General features: G+C 41.9%; 2 protein-coding genes across 3 annotated transcripts; one reads left to right on the plus strand and one right to left on the minus strand.

The window, feature by feature from the left end:
- The first annotated feature begins 4041 nt into the window (after nt 1-4041).
- Nucleotides 4042-10677, plus strand: nfe2l2a (nuclear factor, erythroid 2-like 2a). Its single transcript, XM_034561581.1, has 5 exons — nt 4042-4323; nt 7229-7495; nt 7745-7837; nt 7931-8101; nt 9052-10677. The coding sequence occupies exons 1-5, from the start codon at nt 4291-4293 to the stop codon at nt 10300-10302; spliced, it is 1815 nt and encodes a 604-aa protein (XP_034417472.1). The 5' UTR covers nt 4042-4290; the 3' UTR covers nt 10303-10677.
- Nucleotides 10678-14041: 3364 nt separating this feature from the next.
- hnrnpa3 (heterogeneous nuclear ribonucleoprotein A3) lies at nt 14042-19283 on the minus strand. 2 transcript variants are annotated; one of them, XM_034561636.1, is made up of 11 exons: nt 19246-19283; nt 18379-18501; nt 17304-17450; nt 17004-17214; nt 16799-16888; nt 16610-16681; nt 15896-15943; nt 15309-15446; nt 15034-15174; nt 14844-14932; nt 14042-14742 (listed from the first exon to the last, which is right to left on the minus strand). In XM_034561636.1, the coding sequence occupies exons 1-10, from the start codon at nt 19249-19251 to the stop codon at nt 14859-14861; spliced, it is 1050 nt and encodes a 349-aa protein (XP_034417527.1). In that variant the 5' UTR covers nt 19252-19283; the 3' UTR covers nt 14042-14742; nt 14844-14858. The 2 variants fall into 2 exon arrangements, with proteins under 2 accessions (XP_034417527.1, XP_034417526.1); XM_034561635.1 differs by having other exon boundaries at nt 15031-15174.
- Between the last annotated feature and the right edge of the window lie 304 nt (nt 19284-19587).

Raw genomic sequence — 19587 nt, forward strand, 5'->3', positions numbered from 1 at the left:
ATTCTGCACCTGAATGCATCATTTTAAGTATTTCCCAGCATGCCTTGCTATACACGACTGGTTGCTATACTGCTAGACTGCGGAGATTGGACTTTACAGTCACATCGTTTTTAAAGGAAAAATTAACTCAGCCCTTCTAGAATAACTACTTAGTTATTCAAGAGTACTTCAATTGTACACAATTGATTTTTATAGTTAATACACCTCCAGTATGTTAGAGAGTACACATAATGCCTTTATCCAGTTTATAAAGTGGAGTAATGAAGTAATGCTCGCGCAAAATCAGGCAATGGAAATGAACGCTAGCTCGGTTTGGCACAGAAACATACAAGAATGTTAAACAGTGGACCAAAAGTGGAAAATAAAAATATGTATTTATTTAATCAGATTTACACAACATATGTACACAGACTCTTCAGTAAAAATGCCATTTTAAACCTGAGACAATACATCTAGTTGTATACTAATCATTTTTAATGGCATTTGTACTCATGAAAACATCATCATAGTGTCAAAAGTCCTCATGTGTAATTGGTGACGTGGTTAAAAAGGAAACTGAAACAATACGGCTAAACTCTTTACCTCCTTGCCTCACCTCCACTCACTCACCTGACTACCGTTCCCATATGGCACACAGCAGCGCTCTTTAAGTAATGATTTAATACTAAGTCAGAGTTAAAAAAATGGCAAACAACAGTATTGCTACTTTAGTATACAACTGAACTTCAATAGAAACTTTCAAAAAGACTGAGAAGTGCTTAAAACAGAGATAAACTTTATTGAAAACAGAAATATAGCAAAATGTTGTAGACTTAAATGTCCAGACGTTTGAAGGTTTATTTTGCACAGGATAATGTATTAACTCCCAAAACAAAGTTCTGTAATGCACTGACTGCAAGCAATTAGAGTCTAAGTGTATCACAGAACTTTATTTGGAAAGCCACAGTGCCACCTCATAGGATTGTCCTTGTGCAGAGCCTTATCCAACTTGGTGCTCCTTTAACCTGTTGTAAAGAACAAAAAAAACTGTAAACAGGACATCCACTTTGATTCTATCCTTTTTTCATTGTATTGACTTTTAAATCGCTGGTTTAGTTTAGTTTATAAGACTTGAACAAGAAGTGGGTAAGACTTAAAAGACGGGGCCTTCAGAAAGGCTCGCTGCTGGTGGGTCCTCCCTAGTGTCAGACAGGTAAAGCAGGCCAGAGGAGTCCTTTTACACATAGTCAGTCCTCTATAGAAATAATTAAATGGCTAAATATCATTAGGGAATATGCAAAAGTTGATCCTGTCAGACATCCTGCCTTAAATGATCCTAAAATGTATTTACTTACCTTTTTACCCATGACCATCTGGTTGGTTGCAAACTGAAGCAGTCTCTATATTAGCTGACATGGTTACAGTTTCCACTTATGGCGATGTCTTTAACTCCAGTGTATCACCACTTTGCCAGTGTTTCATTGAGTCTACCTGTTGAGCTTTAACAACTCTGAACGGAACACACCCTGGACAAATGAGCTATTCGCTTTAGAAAGCAGATGGAAGGCCAGCTGAGCTCCAGGAGCATTACATTCTGTCAGTTTAAAGGTACTTAAACGCACTTGCCGCTTCAACAGCAATCAAGTGACAACAACTTCAGAAATGCAACATAAAGCAATAAAACAAATATAGTGTCACAATCACTATCTTGACACTGAATTACATGAGAGGAAATATGATGAAGTAACTTCTTCAAGTCATACTGTACCTGATATATAGGTGGACGCCAGGGACCAGCTGCGATCCAACACGAGGGGCAAGTATAGTCTTGATGATAAAATGCAAAAGCAGAAAGCGATCTGAGGATATTGCAGGCCGTGGCAGAATTCACAGTGCACACGCATTCACTGCGGTAGGTGTCCGTCTGCAGCCTCGCAATGCTCTAATCGTAAGGTGGCTATCCGTCGCTTTTACCTTTTCCTCCCCCAGTCCTGTGCAGTTCACTATATGCAGCTGGAAGAATGTCGACGTGGAGCTGCCAAACGTGAACGCGTGTTCATGAGCGCGCCTGAAGGGGGGCAGGGGGGGCGGGGGCAGAGGGGCGGGGGGAAGGGAGAAGAAGGAGGAAAAAAAGAAGCTTTTTTTATTGTAATTTCAAGCAGTGGCTCAGGGAGCTGCACTTTAGTGTGAGGTTCTTCACAGATAGGTGCTGCAGCCAGGGCTAAGGCTGTCTCGTTAGCTTGACATATTTCAAAAGACACTTCATTACATCTCGATCCGACAACTTACTTATGCTGATGTATCAGAATGGTTCAAATGTAATGCCCTTTTATAAGTCTTAACAACTTTCTTAAATAGCAGTAGCCTAGTCATTGAAGTTACAATAATAGCAGTGAAGGCAGCAAGATTATATGCATGGATGCCTGTACACAATGAAAGAAGTGGGAGGCTATTTAGATCGTCTGCCTTGGTTGACATTGTCACATAATAATAACATTACAACATAACAATAAAAAGTTAAGATGAAGCTAAAAAAAAACCTAACCTTAAGTCTACCTTATCATTAACCTTACTACAGCCAAAGATACAATGTTATAAATAGCTTTCTTTCTGTTTATATAATCACGTTATTATATAACTGGATTATAAATACTAATGTCTGGAGTTAAAGTCTAGGTCGTATTTGAATGTTCTGAAAGCTCATTAATGTGGGGTGTACCACAAAGTAACTGTGTGGAATAAGTATTCAGACCCAATAAGAACAAGAAGGACCTCAAAATTGTACTTAACTACAGACGGCTTTTTGATACAGCATGCCATCATATTTAAATGAATCATGTTTGCCTATAAAACACATATAACATGTTTGCTGTCCTGGCTCCTCAATTGTGGAATGAGCTCCCCATTGACATCAGGACAGCAGAAAGTCTCTACACCTCCCGCCGCAAACAAAAAACACATCTTTACCGACTATACCAGGATTAAAGAAAATAGCACTTAGATGTCACTTATAGCACTTTGTAGTTTTGCTTTCTTGAAGAAATGTTACTTTCTTGATTCTTGTTGTTCTGAGTTTGTACTCATGGTTGAATGTACTTATTGTAAGTTGCTTTGGATAAAAGTGTCAGCTAAATGGAATGTAATGTAATAGAAACATCTTCAAGTACCTCAAAATGGTACACTTCAGTGAATAATACAATATACATGTAAATAGTTATGTTTCACCACTGGTGTACACCTGACTCTAATCACTTTATGTTAGGCTACTCTTTATTATTTTAATATCATTATGCCTGCAGTACCGACGTTTATCTGGTTATGTCTCTAGTTGGCTCCTTTAATGAATAACATTGTGCTTACGTATCAATGCATCAATCATCACGATCCAAAAATATAAGAATACGCAGGGACCATTCTGCACAATGATTACTTCTATTGTAGACAGCCTTAAGCTGGCTACACATTGTTCCTAATGTTTACTGACGTTCCATTTTGAATGCAGGACTATAACTTGTACTATGCTATTTCTTTTCTTCAATAAACAATCTAAATGCTTCTTTCACCACTGACCAAAGCCCACATCTGTCTCCTTACAGCTTTGTGACAATCCCCCAGCCGTCGGTGGATGACTTCAGTGTTTCCACGGGGACATTAGGGCCCCAGGGCCTCCAGCTCCATACTGGGTACCCGAACCAGCAGGGGGCGGTATGCACCAATCAAAACTATTCTGATGGAGGAGTTCAAATAGAAACGATTATGTTGTTTCTAGTTTCAGAATTAGCCCTACATATAATCTGGCTTTTCAGCAGCTAGAAATATTGACACTCAGATATATAATAATAAATGAAGCCTAACTGTTTGTGGCTTTAATAACTTTCAGACAACCAATGCCGGTTGATCATTTTGAATGAATTGTAAAATCACGTGTCTTGAAGATGTATTACACATTTGACGTGAACATAAATGTGTTGCATACATCGTTGTTTTTATTTTGTGTTCGGGCCTCTACCAGCTCAACCTAGCGGGCTTCACACGCGCGCACGCACACACGCGCGCGCACACACACAGCTCTCACCGCCTCATAGGCCGGCGTGAGGGGGACGATCCCGGCGCCTCAGCGCGGTGGGCAGGGCCATCATCTCCGTAATGTTCATTAGATTTAAGGGAAGCAATGTTTCTCTCCGCTCAGCTGCGACGACGGACTCTATCGGCTTCGGACCTCTCGCCATTTTAATCTGCCATCTGAAGGAATAACACACACATTTAACAATCATAAGGCGTCTCTTCGCGGCCAGACACAGCTCCACGGTGATGGACATGGAGGTGATGCATTCCAGTCAACAGGTAAATAGAGGATTTATTCAAAGCGGTCGCTGGACATTGACGGCTAACTCCCGTTTATGCGCTTCTAAAAGCGACCGGCGTGATAGCCGAATAGTTCAGGTCAACTTTAGTCATGTTCGCCGTAGCGAATGAAACAACACGCAGTGACAACCTGGTTGTGACGTCGTTATTATAATGTAGAAATAACACCTGCCGGGAAGAGCATATGAAATACGCCGTGGGCCTGGCTTTCTGTAGATATTCACGTCGCCCTCAATACAGCTTTCACTTCTGCAAGTCATTCACTTGTGACGTGTTTTCCTCGGCAGGAAATAAAAAACACAACATAAACCAGGACAAATAATATTACTAACCAGGCTGCTATATCTTCGTGTTGGTGCTGTTACTTTTAATAAAATGACATCGCAGCTTTAATTTGACATCTTGCCAGCTTATTTCTGGTAACTGCCCAGCCCCCCTCGCTTCTTCCTCCAAGCATGTGATCCAACCATATCTGATAGAGCCGAACGTGAATGATTATCTCAAGGCCATACTTTTTCCTCAGTGTTTGCTTGTTTGTTGTTCAGTGTATGTTGACATGTTACAGAACCACCACTACAGGCTGTACTTGTTATTGGTCATACGCAACTGAATGAGATGTTGAATTTGGCATTATTTCTCATGTGATACATTTGAAGTGTTTGGTTGAACCTGTCACAAGTAAGGGGGTCGGTGAGTACCCGGTTGACCGATGAGGGCCTAAAAGGCTGCTTCGGAACATGTGCTGCTGTGTTTCATCATCCTCGGTCAAGGGTGTTCTGGTGAAAGAAGCTGTAGTAAACCACTAAAGTCAGGTCCCCTTTGAGGCCCTTGTTTAAGACGAATAGAGGTAAATGAGCAACCCATAGCACACACACACTTTGTATCCCTCCTCTATCACCCAGTCTGATAGCCAGAGGGACCAATAGTTATTAGCTCTGCTTGTTTTCAAAGTATGTCTCCATGTGTTGTTTAATCTGTGTTTCATAACTAATATGTCAGGTGTCTGATCTCTATATTTAGTCGCTATTTTAAACTAAAGGCGTGTTGTTTGCCGGGCATAGCTGTGTATTGTGTGGCAAGGAGATCTGGGACATTTTATGAGGCAATTTCCTTGTTCTGGTGCCAAATCAGGTCTTGTGACAGTGATAGCCACGCTGATACCAAACAGTTCTTACACACACTCACATCTACACAATCTATTTGGTACTAAGAGGCTGGCAAAATCAGTGAGTTTGGTTATTCATTATGTAAAAGCTCAATGAATCAGTGACAGTGAAAGTGCTTATTGAACTTCCCAGCATTGCAGACTGACATTGGATTGTTCTACGAGGAACTTGTATGACTTGTCAGATGAGAGTATAAGGTGTGACAAACAGACCGGAATGTGGATTATCAGTTTGGAAAACACGGATGACCAGACGTCCCACTTAGACATTTTAGGCTACGTTCTCATTCCTTCAGAAGCCATAATGCCTGGTTGTGTGCTCACCCCCTACTCCGTTATAGTAGGCAGCCTCAGTGACGTGTAATCCTCCAGCGGTCATGGCTCTGATGCAACATTGAGTCAAAGAGAGTTAGTGGGTTCTTATTTTTCAGGGCTACAACTGTAGTCCGAAAAACGGCGTCAACAATGTTTTGGAATATATTTAGATGCTTGTTTGCTATTATTATGAGTTCATGAATTTGACCACACACTCCTGTGAATACACAAATCAAAGAAGGGAATATTTATATGCAGTGTTTCTCTTTCGTTCCACATCCTCTTTATTGTGTATTATTCTGCTTTGTGCATTCTTTCCCTTCTTGACTTCCCACTAGTTATGTCTGTTCTGGTCATATGACTGATTGCTAGCATTAAGGTTCCTTTCCCATAAGTTGTGTTGATAAACAAATTTGAGGAACAAACACATGAGTCACATGCTTAGACACTTGTGGACCAGTGTCATGGGTTTATGCAACATCCCTGGGCCTTGACAAATGTCTTCCTTCTGTGAACATTTACTGTGTAAAAGACCCAAGGAAGAGAGCAGCACAGTTTATCTTTGCACATTCTTGTTTAAAAACTCAAAAACATTCAGCGAGTGGATATCTACAAGAAAAGCTGTGTCTAACATTCTGTATTGTCAGCATCCCTCAACTCACTGTATACTAAATGTAGGACAGAATAATGTGTGCCGTGTTGTGACAAAATACGCTGAGGTCAGTTATCCATAGTTGTGGTTGTTTACTTGAAGATATTATCACAGGAAGGAAAACCAGGAAACAAGATCTGTACCCAGCAACAGAGCTACGGCCTTGTAGCCCGTATTTTATTTGGTTGTACCGCCCTAAAAAAACATTACTGTGTTGTCATTCGCAAAAAGATAAATAACACATTTCCCAGAACCGTGGTACCATGCTTAAAAAACAACAACAGATGCATACTTACCTTTAATACAATTTGATAAATACTGCATAGTAGGCCATGAACGTTTGGGATTTTACTTTACTTGATTTCGAGAACTAATCTTGAGTCAACTCGACTGAGATTGTGCCCTGTTTGTGAGTTGGAATGAGAACCATGAATTCACACCTCGATGTAATCAGATGGGTAATGATCGCTTACCTCGCAAAGAGTATCAAGTGAGGATGCGTGACTTCTGCTGGCGTGTGGTGGCAGGGAAAGAGAGAAGTGCATCTATTATTCATGCAGCTTCTCCCCCTCGACTTTAGTGCCCGTGTCGTCAGTGAACGGATACTGAGGGACAGGGTGTGGCAGGTGCAACAGCAACGCTACGCTTCACAGCAGGGCACTCTTCCTTACTCCAATGCAGCTCACATTCACATCCACTGCAGGAAAGCATAGCTCACAACTCACCACACTGATTTGCCGCTCTCTTTCTAGGACATGGACCTGATTGACATATTGTGGAAGCAGGACATCGATCTCGGCGCCAGGCGTGAGGTGTTTGACTACAACCACCGTCAGAAAGAACATGAGCTGCGGAGACAGCGGGAGCTAGAAGAAGAGAAGAGGCAGCATCAGCTCCGGGAGCAGGAGAAGGCCCTGTTGGCACAGCTACAGCTCGACGAGGAAACGGGAGAGTACATACCCCGCCCGCCTCCCAGCGCCCCACTGCAGTCGACCGCCACACCTCTAGAGGTTACAAAGGTACAGCACATGGCCATCATTACTCATGTCAGAGGGGGACCACTCCCACGTCCTTTGATAGGCTGCGACTGAAGCTACAGTAACACTCATCCTGTGTAATTACAGAAACACAGGTGGGTCTGTAGTTTTGCATCAGCGCACGAGAAGCTACTCTACAGAGACACAAGTTCTATACATACAAAAGACGGTGGTGTGCCAAATAGGACGCGAGGTGGTAAAGTTTAATATGTATTTTAACCTTTCTTGCAGAATGTCAGCTTCACAGAAGAGAACGAGGATGCCATGTCATTTGATGAATGTCTGCAGCTACTTGCAGAGACATTTGCTGTAGAGGAAACTGAGGTAATATCAAATATTCACACATCATAGCAGGCAGGCTTCAACAATACGTTCAGCTGTATTAAAAACGGTTGTATTCTTGTGCTTGTCTGACAGAACACCTCTGTTTGCCTGGACACAACTGCTGTTGCAGCACCCATGATGTCCCCTGAGCAGACAGTTCTGCCTCCTGCTTCCCTCACCCCAGGTCCACCACCACCACCACAGAGGATGTCCCCAGATTTGGAGCAGGCCTGGATGGAGCTTTTGTCCCTCCCTGAGCTGCAGGTATAATACACGGATTCTACCACATCAATGGCATGGTGTTTTGCGTTGTATAACAAATACTCAAAGAATGCATCAACGGGCAGGAGCCCGGCATTAGAGGACAAACACCTTTTTGTTGCTCTGTGAGAATGGGGACTCATACAGTTGAGACAGGTGCAACTGGCCCGCTCAACTGTGGTTAGCTTTCATTGTTGAGACTTTTTAGGCCATTAGGAAGGTGGGTATCCAAGAGGCGATGCAGCATCTATAATTATCTTGCAAAACAAGAAGACATGTTCAGAGAGGGCGTGGCAGTAAAACCTGTCCTTTCTGGCCGCAGTGTTAAGATTTGTGTTCAGTAGTTTCTCAATAGCTGCCTCTTTGTTTTCTTTTTTGAGGCATATTTGCATTAGTTAATTTGTGTAGCAGTGTGCTTTTGTTGCCTTGACCTCTCATTGTGGACTGGACTACAACCCTAACCTTACAGCATACATAGCATTGCATTAGTTAGCTGCTGATAAGACTTTAAATTGTAGAAAAAAGGAGGTTCTTGTTGGCTGCTTTGTGAAGATTATGTAGTCGCTAAACCTCTCAGCAACTGCATGCTGGGAGATTGGAGATTTCTGATGTATTTCAAGAACTGGATATTTAGTGAAATACAACATTATAAAATACAAGTCACTAGAACAACAGCACGGCTAAAAACCCAGGAATTAAACCTTTTATTTGAGATAATAATGAATAAGTATGTATGTTGATCAGTCATCACAATGGGACACAGACCATGTTTTGGAAGAAACTGAAGGTGTATGTATGAGCACATAATATACATGCCTCCACAGCAACACATACAATAGGTGTTGGCATTTTTTATTTCCACTCTCATCTTGGATTTTAAACTTGTGACTAAACTTGTACTGTAATATGTTCATTGTATTCACTTTGGTGTTTTTAAAATCTTTTTCTCCTAGCAATGCCTGAACCTGCAAATGGAAGACACACTGGAGACCACAACGTATCCTCTTCCAAACAGCTCGGAAGTGCAGAATCCAAACTACACATTTTACCCCATGAATCACACAGACGGGGAAACAAACACAAATGTTTGTCCTGCACAGTTTATGAATACATTCGATGGCTCTGTTCCCAACATGGCCCCACCAGACAATCCCAGCCAGATGAAGGAGAAAGCTCCTCAGTTAAATGCTAACTTCACTGCAGAAAGTTTCTGCGACTTGTTTTACCCCAGCGCCGTTCTGGAAGAGAGCAGTGGCCTTGAAGGAAGTGAAAGTAAAGCCAAGTCTGATATCTCAAACAAGCCTCCCTTCACACCGGTGGACCTTTACAGCCTCTCATCTGGAGATGCATTTGACAGAGGGAAACCGAATCCGACGGCAGAAATGCCAGACTCAGATTCAGGAATCTCTTCAAACACAAGCCCAAATGCGAGTTCCCCTGGGAAGTCTTCGCATGGAGATGAGTCCTTTGGTTTCAGCGATTCGGACATGGAGGAGCTGGACCACAACCCGGGAAGTGCAGAATCTGACTACTCAGACATGTTCTCACTAAATTTCCAACCTGATCATCTTCAACCGGCAATTTCTCTATTCGCGGCGATGGGGCAGCCACAACAGCGGCAGGAAAAGAATCCCAGACAACACAAGACCGATCCGGCCGAGGAGAGCGGTCACGACAACACCCCGTTCGCCAAAGACAAGCAGAAGAAACGCTCGGAAAAGCGTCTCTCCAGAGACGAGCAGAGGGCCAAGGCCCTCAAAATCCCTTTCACCGTCGACATGATTACCAATCTGCCGGTTGACGACTTCAACGAGATGATGTCGAAGCACCAACTGAACGAGGCCCAGCTCGCCCTGGTCAGAGACATACGCCGACGCGGCAAAAACAAGGTGGCGGCCCAGAACTGCCGCAAACGCAAGATGGAGAACATAGTGGGTCTCGAGAGCAACCTGGACTCACTGAAGGATGATAAGGAGCGTCTGCAGAGCGAGAAGAGCCAGAACATCACAAACCTGAAGGAAATGAAGAAGCAACTCAACAGCTTGTACCTGGAGGTCTTCAGCATGCTGAGGGACGAGAAGGGGAACTCCTACTCGCCCTCCGACTACTCCCTCCAGCAGTCGACTGACGGCAGCGTCTTTCTAGTCCCTCGCATCAAAAAGACTTTTATCAAGAGCGAAGACAACCTCCTATCGCCTTTGTAATATGGTACTGCATTATCACGGTAATACTATGCAATAACTTTCTTGTTGTTCCGCTTTAAAGCATTAATAGCTCTGCAGAACTATTGTATAGTTTCTGCGCACTTCTCTTGAATGTTGGAATATTTTTGATATTTTACTGCTTTTGTACTCAGATTCCTGACACAGATTCTTTAACCGATATTGTTTGTAAATATATACATGACTTGCTTTTGAGATTGATAAAACTGTTACTGTATGCGTGTATATATTGTATATATCATATTTCTGATTGTTTCAATCATTGTTACTCATATTTTATAACTGTCCCTGTATGATTTGCTGCCCAAGCTCTTTTATAAAATCTTGACTTCTTTCAATAAAGTATTCCTATAGCTATATGGCCTGCTATTTACTGAAAGAACATTGTGTGTAGTACTCTGGGCTGCAACAGATTGATGCCAGATGGATGTATAGTCAAAGGCACAATTATGTAACTTACCACATGTTCTTGAGGGCTTATAGAGAAGTAAAGAAAAGAAATACTGTACTGGAACAAGAGTTATTGGCTTAAAGCACTTCTACAATTTGCTGGCTTTGTATTCGAGCAAGCTTGTTTGTACAGTAATCTAAATCTTTTAAGACTGTGTAACTGCCATCGGAAAAGAAAATCACACCCAGTGCATTACGTCACAAAACAAAGAGCATAATTATGGAGGTACAGTGGAGCATAGAGCGTGCTCAGTGTAAACCGTGTATGGGAACTTCACAATGGTTCCACCCTGATGAGCATATTCAAAAAGGTGAAGCCCTACGCATTCAGTTAGTGCCCTAAGTGCACTTTGACGCACACACTACCTTTGACCAACACGCCCATTTTCTGCTCTCGTGGCAAACTTCAGAGGGTGTGTGGCAAATTAAACTGGCGAAGGACTCACGGACTCCAGTGGAATAAATGACACATTATCACACGATGAACAGTTGTATTTTTACAAAAATTAATATAAGCATTTAAAGTTTGGAATATTGTTTTAGAAATAAAACACTCAATTCATTGAAAATATTTTTATTTAAGAGCACAACAAAACACTTATCATATCTTACTGTTTGGCAAACACAGTTCATCAACACTGGTTTGCTTTATTCTGTGGAGTTGAGTTGGTGATTCCTCTGCAGAGACACTATCCTTCAACGGATCGAGAAACACATCAGCAGGCATTGTTTCTCCATTTTCAGCGAGTAGTGCGTGGAATCCTTATTAATACTTTCAAAACACATAACGTTTTGTTGGAGGTAACCATTCAAGGATAATTTATTGTCAATATGCAACACAGGGATGCCCAAAGTAATTCTGCCGTAACCCATTTGTAACACAAAAAAAGTGTTGTTTTTTTTTCACGGGGGTCATTTTACAACCACTGATAAAGTGTGAGTGGTTTGCCACAGTTAAAAAAAAATGTTTCCATCTCAAAGAAGTTACATTATCCAAAATGGAAATGTATTCTTTTATTAAGATGTGTAATTGGAATGCATGCCTAAATGTACCATTTTAAATCACTTACTGTAAAAATAGAACATCTTCAATAACAGTAATTACAAACAGTAGCGTCACAGACAGTCTGGAGTTATCATCTTTTAATTTATTGTGAACAAAGGGTTTGGACAAAATGTCGTCAGCGCCTAATGAACACAATTTTAGCTTTCTTCTATAAAAATCTTCTATGCCAACACTTCATGGACAGAGTGCCAACTAAATATATATAGTGATTCATACCACTGTTGGTTAGTTTCAAGTTGTGACCACAGTCCTGCTCTTTGGCACAGTTTGCTCATGTTTCCATATGTTAATTTGACTTGTAATACTTATTTCATACATATTTTTTGCTTGTGGGAGATCATATTTCATATTGAATTATAACTGGCTTAAAAAAAATGCATATTTTTAACATTATACTTATATGGCCTCACTTTGCTGTTAAATGCAAGTTACTTGCACATTATGATGACATTGTTCTGCTTATTTACAGACTGACAAGGACCTGATTTGCATACAGTATTAACACTGCAGGACACCAGTGATAGCTTGTCATTAGTATATAAACTCAGTAACCACTTCAATATAATGCTATCCGATACAACTGTTCTGCCATTAAGTCGACTTTTAATGTACTAAAAAAAAAAAAGTGGTTAATTTAAACATACACTAAGGTTATAGTTAGTGGTGATGTTACTGGACTTGGCTCCCTTTTCATAGGGTCTGATGCCTCCTGGCATGGCCCTGTGGATGCGCCCCGCCCCCCTCCTCTCTACCTCCTTCCGTTTCATGGATTGTGGAGGTCTGGATCGTGGACCATGCATACTACGAATTATTCATACATTTGTCATATTCATTGAATGTGTTGTAACTCTGTAACACTGTTCATCTGTACACATGACATCTATTCCTTCTGTCCATCCGGGGAGAGGGATCCTCCTCTGTTGCTCTCCTGAAGGTTTCTTCCCTTTTTTACCTGTGAAAGGTTTTTTTTCTATTTTTTGGGAGTTTATCCTGATCCGATGTGAGGTCCTGGGACAGGGATGTCGTATGTATAGATTGTAAAGCCCTCTGAGGCAAATTTGTAATATTGGGCTATATAAAATAAACTGAATTGAATTCATTGTATTTAGTTGAGACAAATAATATTGACCTTTATAACACCATCTTTAACTATGATCTCAGTAATAAACATGTAAATTGAATTTACACACCTCTAACAACGTAAGGAAAACTTTAAAAAATAATATCGTTATCGATTGTATTGGTGTGGCTATAAATAAAGTTATTTCTACCCGAGTGGTTCATCACGAACAACTTTATCAAGACTATGACATGGAAACATATTTTGCCTTCAAGGTATTCCAGTCAGTGTGGTGAAGGTCAAAGGCTCATGCTGGTCAAAGTGGAGCCATACTGGATGTCCTCCTGCTTGGTATACCTTAACAGAACCCTTGCACCTTGTATAATCACCATGTGCACTTAAAGATTACAATATATTTTGAAAAAGTCTTACCCATCCAGAACCTTCCATGTTATCAGGTCTCTACAGCTTTTCAGCAAGAAGAGACTGCCTCTTTCCACATCTGCAAATCAAGCAAAGCAGTTACTCTTACCTGCTTCATCTTCTGAGGTTAGCCTTTTGTGAAATACTCACTCCCTTTTCTTGTTAAAGTCTGAAATCTAGCACTTGCGGGTAAAACTGCAGTATCTCTGACTCAACGGGATCTCCAATGTGTCCAGGAACTAGTCTTTCTTCGCCAGCACCTGGAGGTCTTTAGCTAGCCTTGAAAGAGATAGATGCTCACTACCAGGACCGACACTGCAAGCTTCCTCCGTGGGCGTTGTGCTCGATGCTGCCTTCTCCTTTCTCTCTCAAAATGCTGACTGGTCCACTGTGCTGGGGCTGAAGGCGTCCTGTCTGACAGTCATCTGCAATCTTCCACACTAGCGATGCTGAGGGCCCAACTGCAGGTGCTTGTGGCTGTTATAATAATTGCTCAACACTGGCATAGGTGGTGTATGGACCATCACCCTAGGACTAGCCAAAGCTCCCTTGTTGTGGACTCTTGTACAAGTAAATACAGTATAAACACTATCCTCCCAAAAAGGAGGAGAAAGTTCTGGACAGGCTGATTTGCTGAACTTCACAGTTACAATATGCAGGCAACAGATGAATCAATAACTCATTTGATCTTTTTCTGAACCAATGATGCACTGAACCTCATGTTACTTTACTACACAATTTTATTCAGTCTTTTTCTTCTAATCAAAATATTCGAACAATCTAGAATTCTGTTTTCTGGCAACAAGAAGAGTGAGGGATTCCCTTGGTTCTAATCCAGACTGCTTATATTAGTTGACACTGGTACTACGAAGGATTTACATACTGTGCTTCACATACAAAATTAACACACACTTGACACTTGCAATTGAGCAATCATAATATCTTCAGAAAGAAAACAATTGTACTTCTAGCTCGTCTGCAGGCCTGATTTATGCTATATGACAAAAATTAGGTTAAAAGACAAAAGATTAATTGACCAGCAGAAAACTAATCCATATTTAAAAAAAAAAAAAGAAGAAAAAAGATATTAAGAACTGACTTCAGATTAAAAAAAAAACAAAAAAACAAAACAATGTACTCTTTACCCCTGATACCATAGGCACAATACACACACTTCAGACGCACAGAAGGAAAAGTAGCTGGGTAGGGACACATCTATCACAATTAGGGAAAAGTATCATCTGAACTCATGTCTTGTGTATACAGTCCTTGTTCCATAAACTTCTCAGATTTAGCTGCAGTAATGACTGACTTTTGTGTTCCTCTAATGCTCTCAGATGACTGCCTCAAAGTAACCTGCAGCTTTTCCTGACAATTCCTTTCCTTTGCTCACCTCCTCGCCTCTCCTGCTAAGAACTGAAGCCTGTTGAATGGATACAGGATAGAACAAATAGTTATTCTGCACTTTCATGGGCTCACTCTGTACTGTGCTACGAGGGTGATGTGAAAATGGATGCAACTTACCGAAACATGAAATAATTAATATCGCCGTGAGCCATAGCCGCCGCCGCCGCCGCCGCCTCCTCCTCCACCACCACCAGAACTATAGCCACCTGCAGTTAAGGATTGGTCACAGACAAATACGTTGGATACTCAATAGAAATTGTGACGTTATGTCACTGGATGTATCATTTTGGAGGATAAAACTCACTACCATAGGGTCCTCCTCCTCCTCCTCCTCCTCCTCCTCCACCCGAGTTTCTGCCACCAAAGTTGTTTCCCTTCATGGGTCCATAGTTGGACTGCTGTCCACCATAATTTCCAATGTCGTTGTAATTTCCACCTCCTCCATATCCTGAAGATGTGTAAAAGTGTAAAAAAAGGCAAGTCTTGATTTCAGTTGTCGGAAATGGCATGTTTACAATGGGTTACATCTCGCATTTTGGTTTAACAAACAGAATTCTGAAGTCAGTGAGATTTTTGTTTCACCTCCGTCATTGCCTCCGTAACCTCCATCACAGCTGCCACCAAATCCACCACCCTGGTTGCCATAGCCTGGACCACCACCTCCATAGCCCCCTCGGCCCCCCCCATAACCTTGTCCTCCACCATAATTTCTTCCTTGACCTGTAAGATTGAACAACATACCAAACATACAACTTAACCTTATTCATAACAGTGAAATGAATAGCTCATAAGTAGTATTAACATAGCACTGCTGTAAAGCAATTTCTAAAGGCACAACACATTTGTTGTTGAAGTTGTTCTGCTCTTAGCTGGAGCTCCGACTGCAGTCAGGCCACTTGCGCTGGTCGCTGCTGAAGGCCGACTGGAGTCTGAGCTGGAGGAGTTTCGGCTGAACCTGAATGATTTCATCTGATTTTGCGCAGAGTTCGACCCGGTGGCGCCGATGACAAGCATCCAGATTTGACTATAATGAAATAGCCAATCTTCTTGCCGATAGTCCCGTTTATGTCAATCATATAGATGCAGCAGTATATAATGAAGATGGTTTCATAACCAGCTAAAAGGTTATCACAGTAACTTCATGCAAAACTTCTTTTAGAAGAGCTCACCATTGTCAAAATCATCATTATAACCACCTCGACCTCCACCATAGTCACCTAAAAAACAAGGATTAGACATATTAGGAATTAGAACTGTGACCCATTTGTTGAATACTTGAAACCTTGTCACGGATGACACCGTGTCCACACAAATGAGGTTCATGTGATAAACAATCTCTCTCTCTGCTCTGGCCTATGACAGACGTTTCAGTTGGTTATTTGGGACATCAAAGCTTCTCGAGAATAGTTACATGTGAACAATATACAAACATGACAATTTACTTCTACACAGCAGCAATGTTAGATAAACAAATTTCTGGTCACCTCTGACTTCTTTTGCATGTCTTGTCTGATAATCGCATTACAAATCAACACTCCTATTGTCTGACAACAGATCTCCTAAATTGTGAATTCAGCGGAGCTAAAACACAAAGTACGTGCTTGCAGAGTTGGAGGTAGCAGAACAGAGCTCACCTCTACCTAGATCAAGCTGATTTACAGATTTTACCAGATGGTTATGGCCATGCATCATTTAGTTGTTTGTTGAAACTTAAAAAAAAAAATTGGGAAGAAGAGATACAACCATTTTACTTTCTTCAGTGTGTTTGCTAAACTTCCCGATCCTGCAACCCCTATTGACATGTAAACATCACTATCAAATGTTCCTGCATTAGTATGTTGAAGACTAGAGGCCTTTTCCTCAAGGAAGCAAATACAACTCACCTCGACCGAAGTTGCCACCACCTCCAAAATTATTTCCTCTCCCCATGAAGTTTCCTGAATCTTCACTCCTGCCTGATATGTACAACGGCGACATTTTAGAGCAGTTTACATCAATTAACGGAGTGCAGGCAGCATGTACAAAATTGGTTAGTAAGTATAACTTCACTCCACATTTTATGTTGCGCTTACCCCGGTTAGTGGACATAGCACTCATTTCCTGTTTTGAGAGCGCTTTTCTGACCTCACAATTGTGGAAGTTGATTGTGTGGAATTTCTGGGCTGTAAAGAAAAAAGACAAACACTTACATACCACTGCTTAATGTTTACTAACAGCCTCGTTGACACCGAGGTCGAAACACTTGGTTAAATAAAAGGTAAAAAAATAAATACATACCGACAATTTTGTCTACAGTGTCGTGGTCGTCAAAGGAGACAAAGCAGAATCCTCTCTTCTTCCCAGTGGAGCGTTCCTCCATGATGTCTATGCATTCAATCTTTCCATATTTCTCAAAATGCTCCCGAATGTGGTACTCCTCCGTGTCCTCCTTGATACCACCAACAAAGATCTTTTTCACCGTCAGATGAGCGCCTGGTTTGTTAGAGTCCTGCAACAGAGTGGTTGAATGAGCACACACAGACACAGACAGACACACACACCGAACATTAACCTTGCTCAGCTCTGGGATGTGTTTACCTCTCTGGACACGGCCCTCTTGGGTTCTACAACCCGGCCATCCACTTTATGGGGCCTTGCTGTCATGGCTTCGTCGACTTCCTCCACAGCGGCATATGTCACAAAGCCAAACCCCCTTGATCGCTTGCTGTTGGGGTCCCTCATCACCTGTAAGCAACACAACGACACACAATGGCAGTGAGAAAAGTTTCACTGGACTGTAGCTATGTTGAGAATGTAAAAGATAAGATAATCCTTTATTAGTCCCGCAGTGGGGACATTTACATGATTACAGCAGCAAAGGGGTAAAGTGCACACAAGACATAGTAAGAGCAAAACAAGTGATATAAACAATAGGCAGTAAACAGTAAATAATCTACAGTAACTGAACAACATATACACACACACACAGAATAAATATGGCTATTTCCACAGAGTATTTATATTAATATTGCACAGGTTGGAGTGAATGAAGTGTTTTTAAGTGTTTTGTGGTCTACTGGGAGCTCAGCTGGTTGTGCAGCCCGACAGCAGCAGGAAGGAAGGACTTTTGGTTCCTCTCCTTCACACACTGGGGGTGAAGCAGCCGGTGGCTGAAGGAGCTGCACAGAGCTGCCAGAGTGTCCTGCATGGGGTGAGAGGTGTTGTTCATCAGGTATGATAGCTTAGCCATCATCCTCCTGTCTCCCACCACCTCCACCGTATCCAGTGGACACCCCAGCACACTGCTGGCCTTCTTGACACGTTTGTTTAGTCTCTTCCTGTCAGCTGTCGAGATGCTGCTGCTCCAGAAGATGGCTGATGTCACCGCTGAGTGAAAGAAGGTCTTCAGGAGTGCTCCCTGCACTCCAAAAGACCTCAGTCTCCTCAGCAGAAATAGTCTGCTGAGGAGACTGAGGTGCATATAGAGTGCATGTGTGTGGTCAGACCAGTCCAGTTTATTGTTCAAATGCACACCCAGGTATTTATAAGATTTTACAATATCAATGTCCATTCCCTGGATGTTCACTGGTTACAGGGGAGAGAGTTTACCCAATTATGTTGTTTATGATTATCTGAGGCTATTTTGGCCACAGATTACAATAAAAATACGTACAACGCAGTCGGTGAGAGTTCCCCATTGTTCGAAATGAGCCCGTAAACTCTCCTCGGTGGTTTCAAAGCTCAGACCACCAATAAACAGCTTTCTGAGCTGCTCGGGCTCTTTAGCTTCACGGTCCTAAAAAAAAAGAAAGAAAGCAAAACAATAACATTAATATAATTTCAGTTGTAAATAGTGTAACAGGGAATGCAGTTGATGAACCCTACAGCATGGTTACATAACAATATGCTCTCGCAGATTGATACATGCACAATGTCTGCAACTGACGCCTCGTCGTCTCGACGCCATCGTTACATTTTAACGTTTCCGGTTGGAAGACTGCGCTCACGGAAAAATGCTAAAAAGAATTAGGCTGTCAAATGAATCCAGAGCGTGGACACTAAATTATTACGGCTACATTACATAAATTAAATTATAAGAAAAAAGAAGGAAAAAAAAGAAGTCTGAGGCCCGGTCCGTAGCACGGTACGACTCTCACTCTGACAGCAAACCTCGGCTCACTTCAGGAATGCTGCAGGTTGAGCTGTATGCCTTTAGCTAAAGCCACCACTCATCTAACGCATCTACTACAACGGGCCGTGCGGGTGGAGGCTCATTCCGCACTGAAATAACCCGACGAAGAGCTCTCCAGGAGCGGCACCGCCTAGCTAGTCACATCGCCGTGCTGTAATGCTGACACCATTAGCTTCGCCGCTACGTTAACCTACAGCGCCGACTCACGAGCAACGTCGAAGCTACAGAGAAGATACACATTTACAAGACCACGCCGTGCATTCATTCGTCAATGTTAACAATCATTAATAGTTTCCCTGCGTTTGACAAATAACAGTATATCATTTGCAACATTTGCGAGCTCTTCACCTCCATTTTGCAGATGTCCGCTGATCTGAGTTGGTCACGTGAGCAGGAAATCGATGTAGTTGTCGGACCGTCCTAGGATTATACTTATTCAATATAAACTATAAGCTACGACATTAAAGCTACTGTTGTTCATGCGTGCACGTGATCGTACAACATTTGTATGTCAATGAAGCATTGTTTATTTATTCTTTCTTAGCACACTTTGTTCCTTTTTGCTGTCTGGATTCGTGCAATGGAGAAAGGAAAAAAGGTTATTTGCGCCATCTACTGGTTAAACAGGGACACGTCTTGACAATCAAGTAATGCTCATCCAACCCCTGAGTTGTTAAAAGAGACCTCGTG

This window comes from Cyclopterus lumpus, chromosome 21 (genome assembly GCF_009769545.1).
Source record: "Cyclopterus lumpus isolate fCycLum1 chromosome 21, fCycLum1.pri, whole genome shotgun sequence".
Classification (NCBI taxonomy): domain Eukaryota; kingdom Metazoa; phylum Chordata; class Actinopteri; order Perciformes; family Cyclopteridae; genus Cyclopterus; species Cyclopterus lumpus.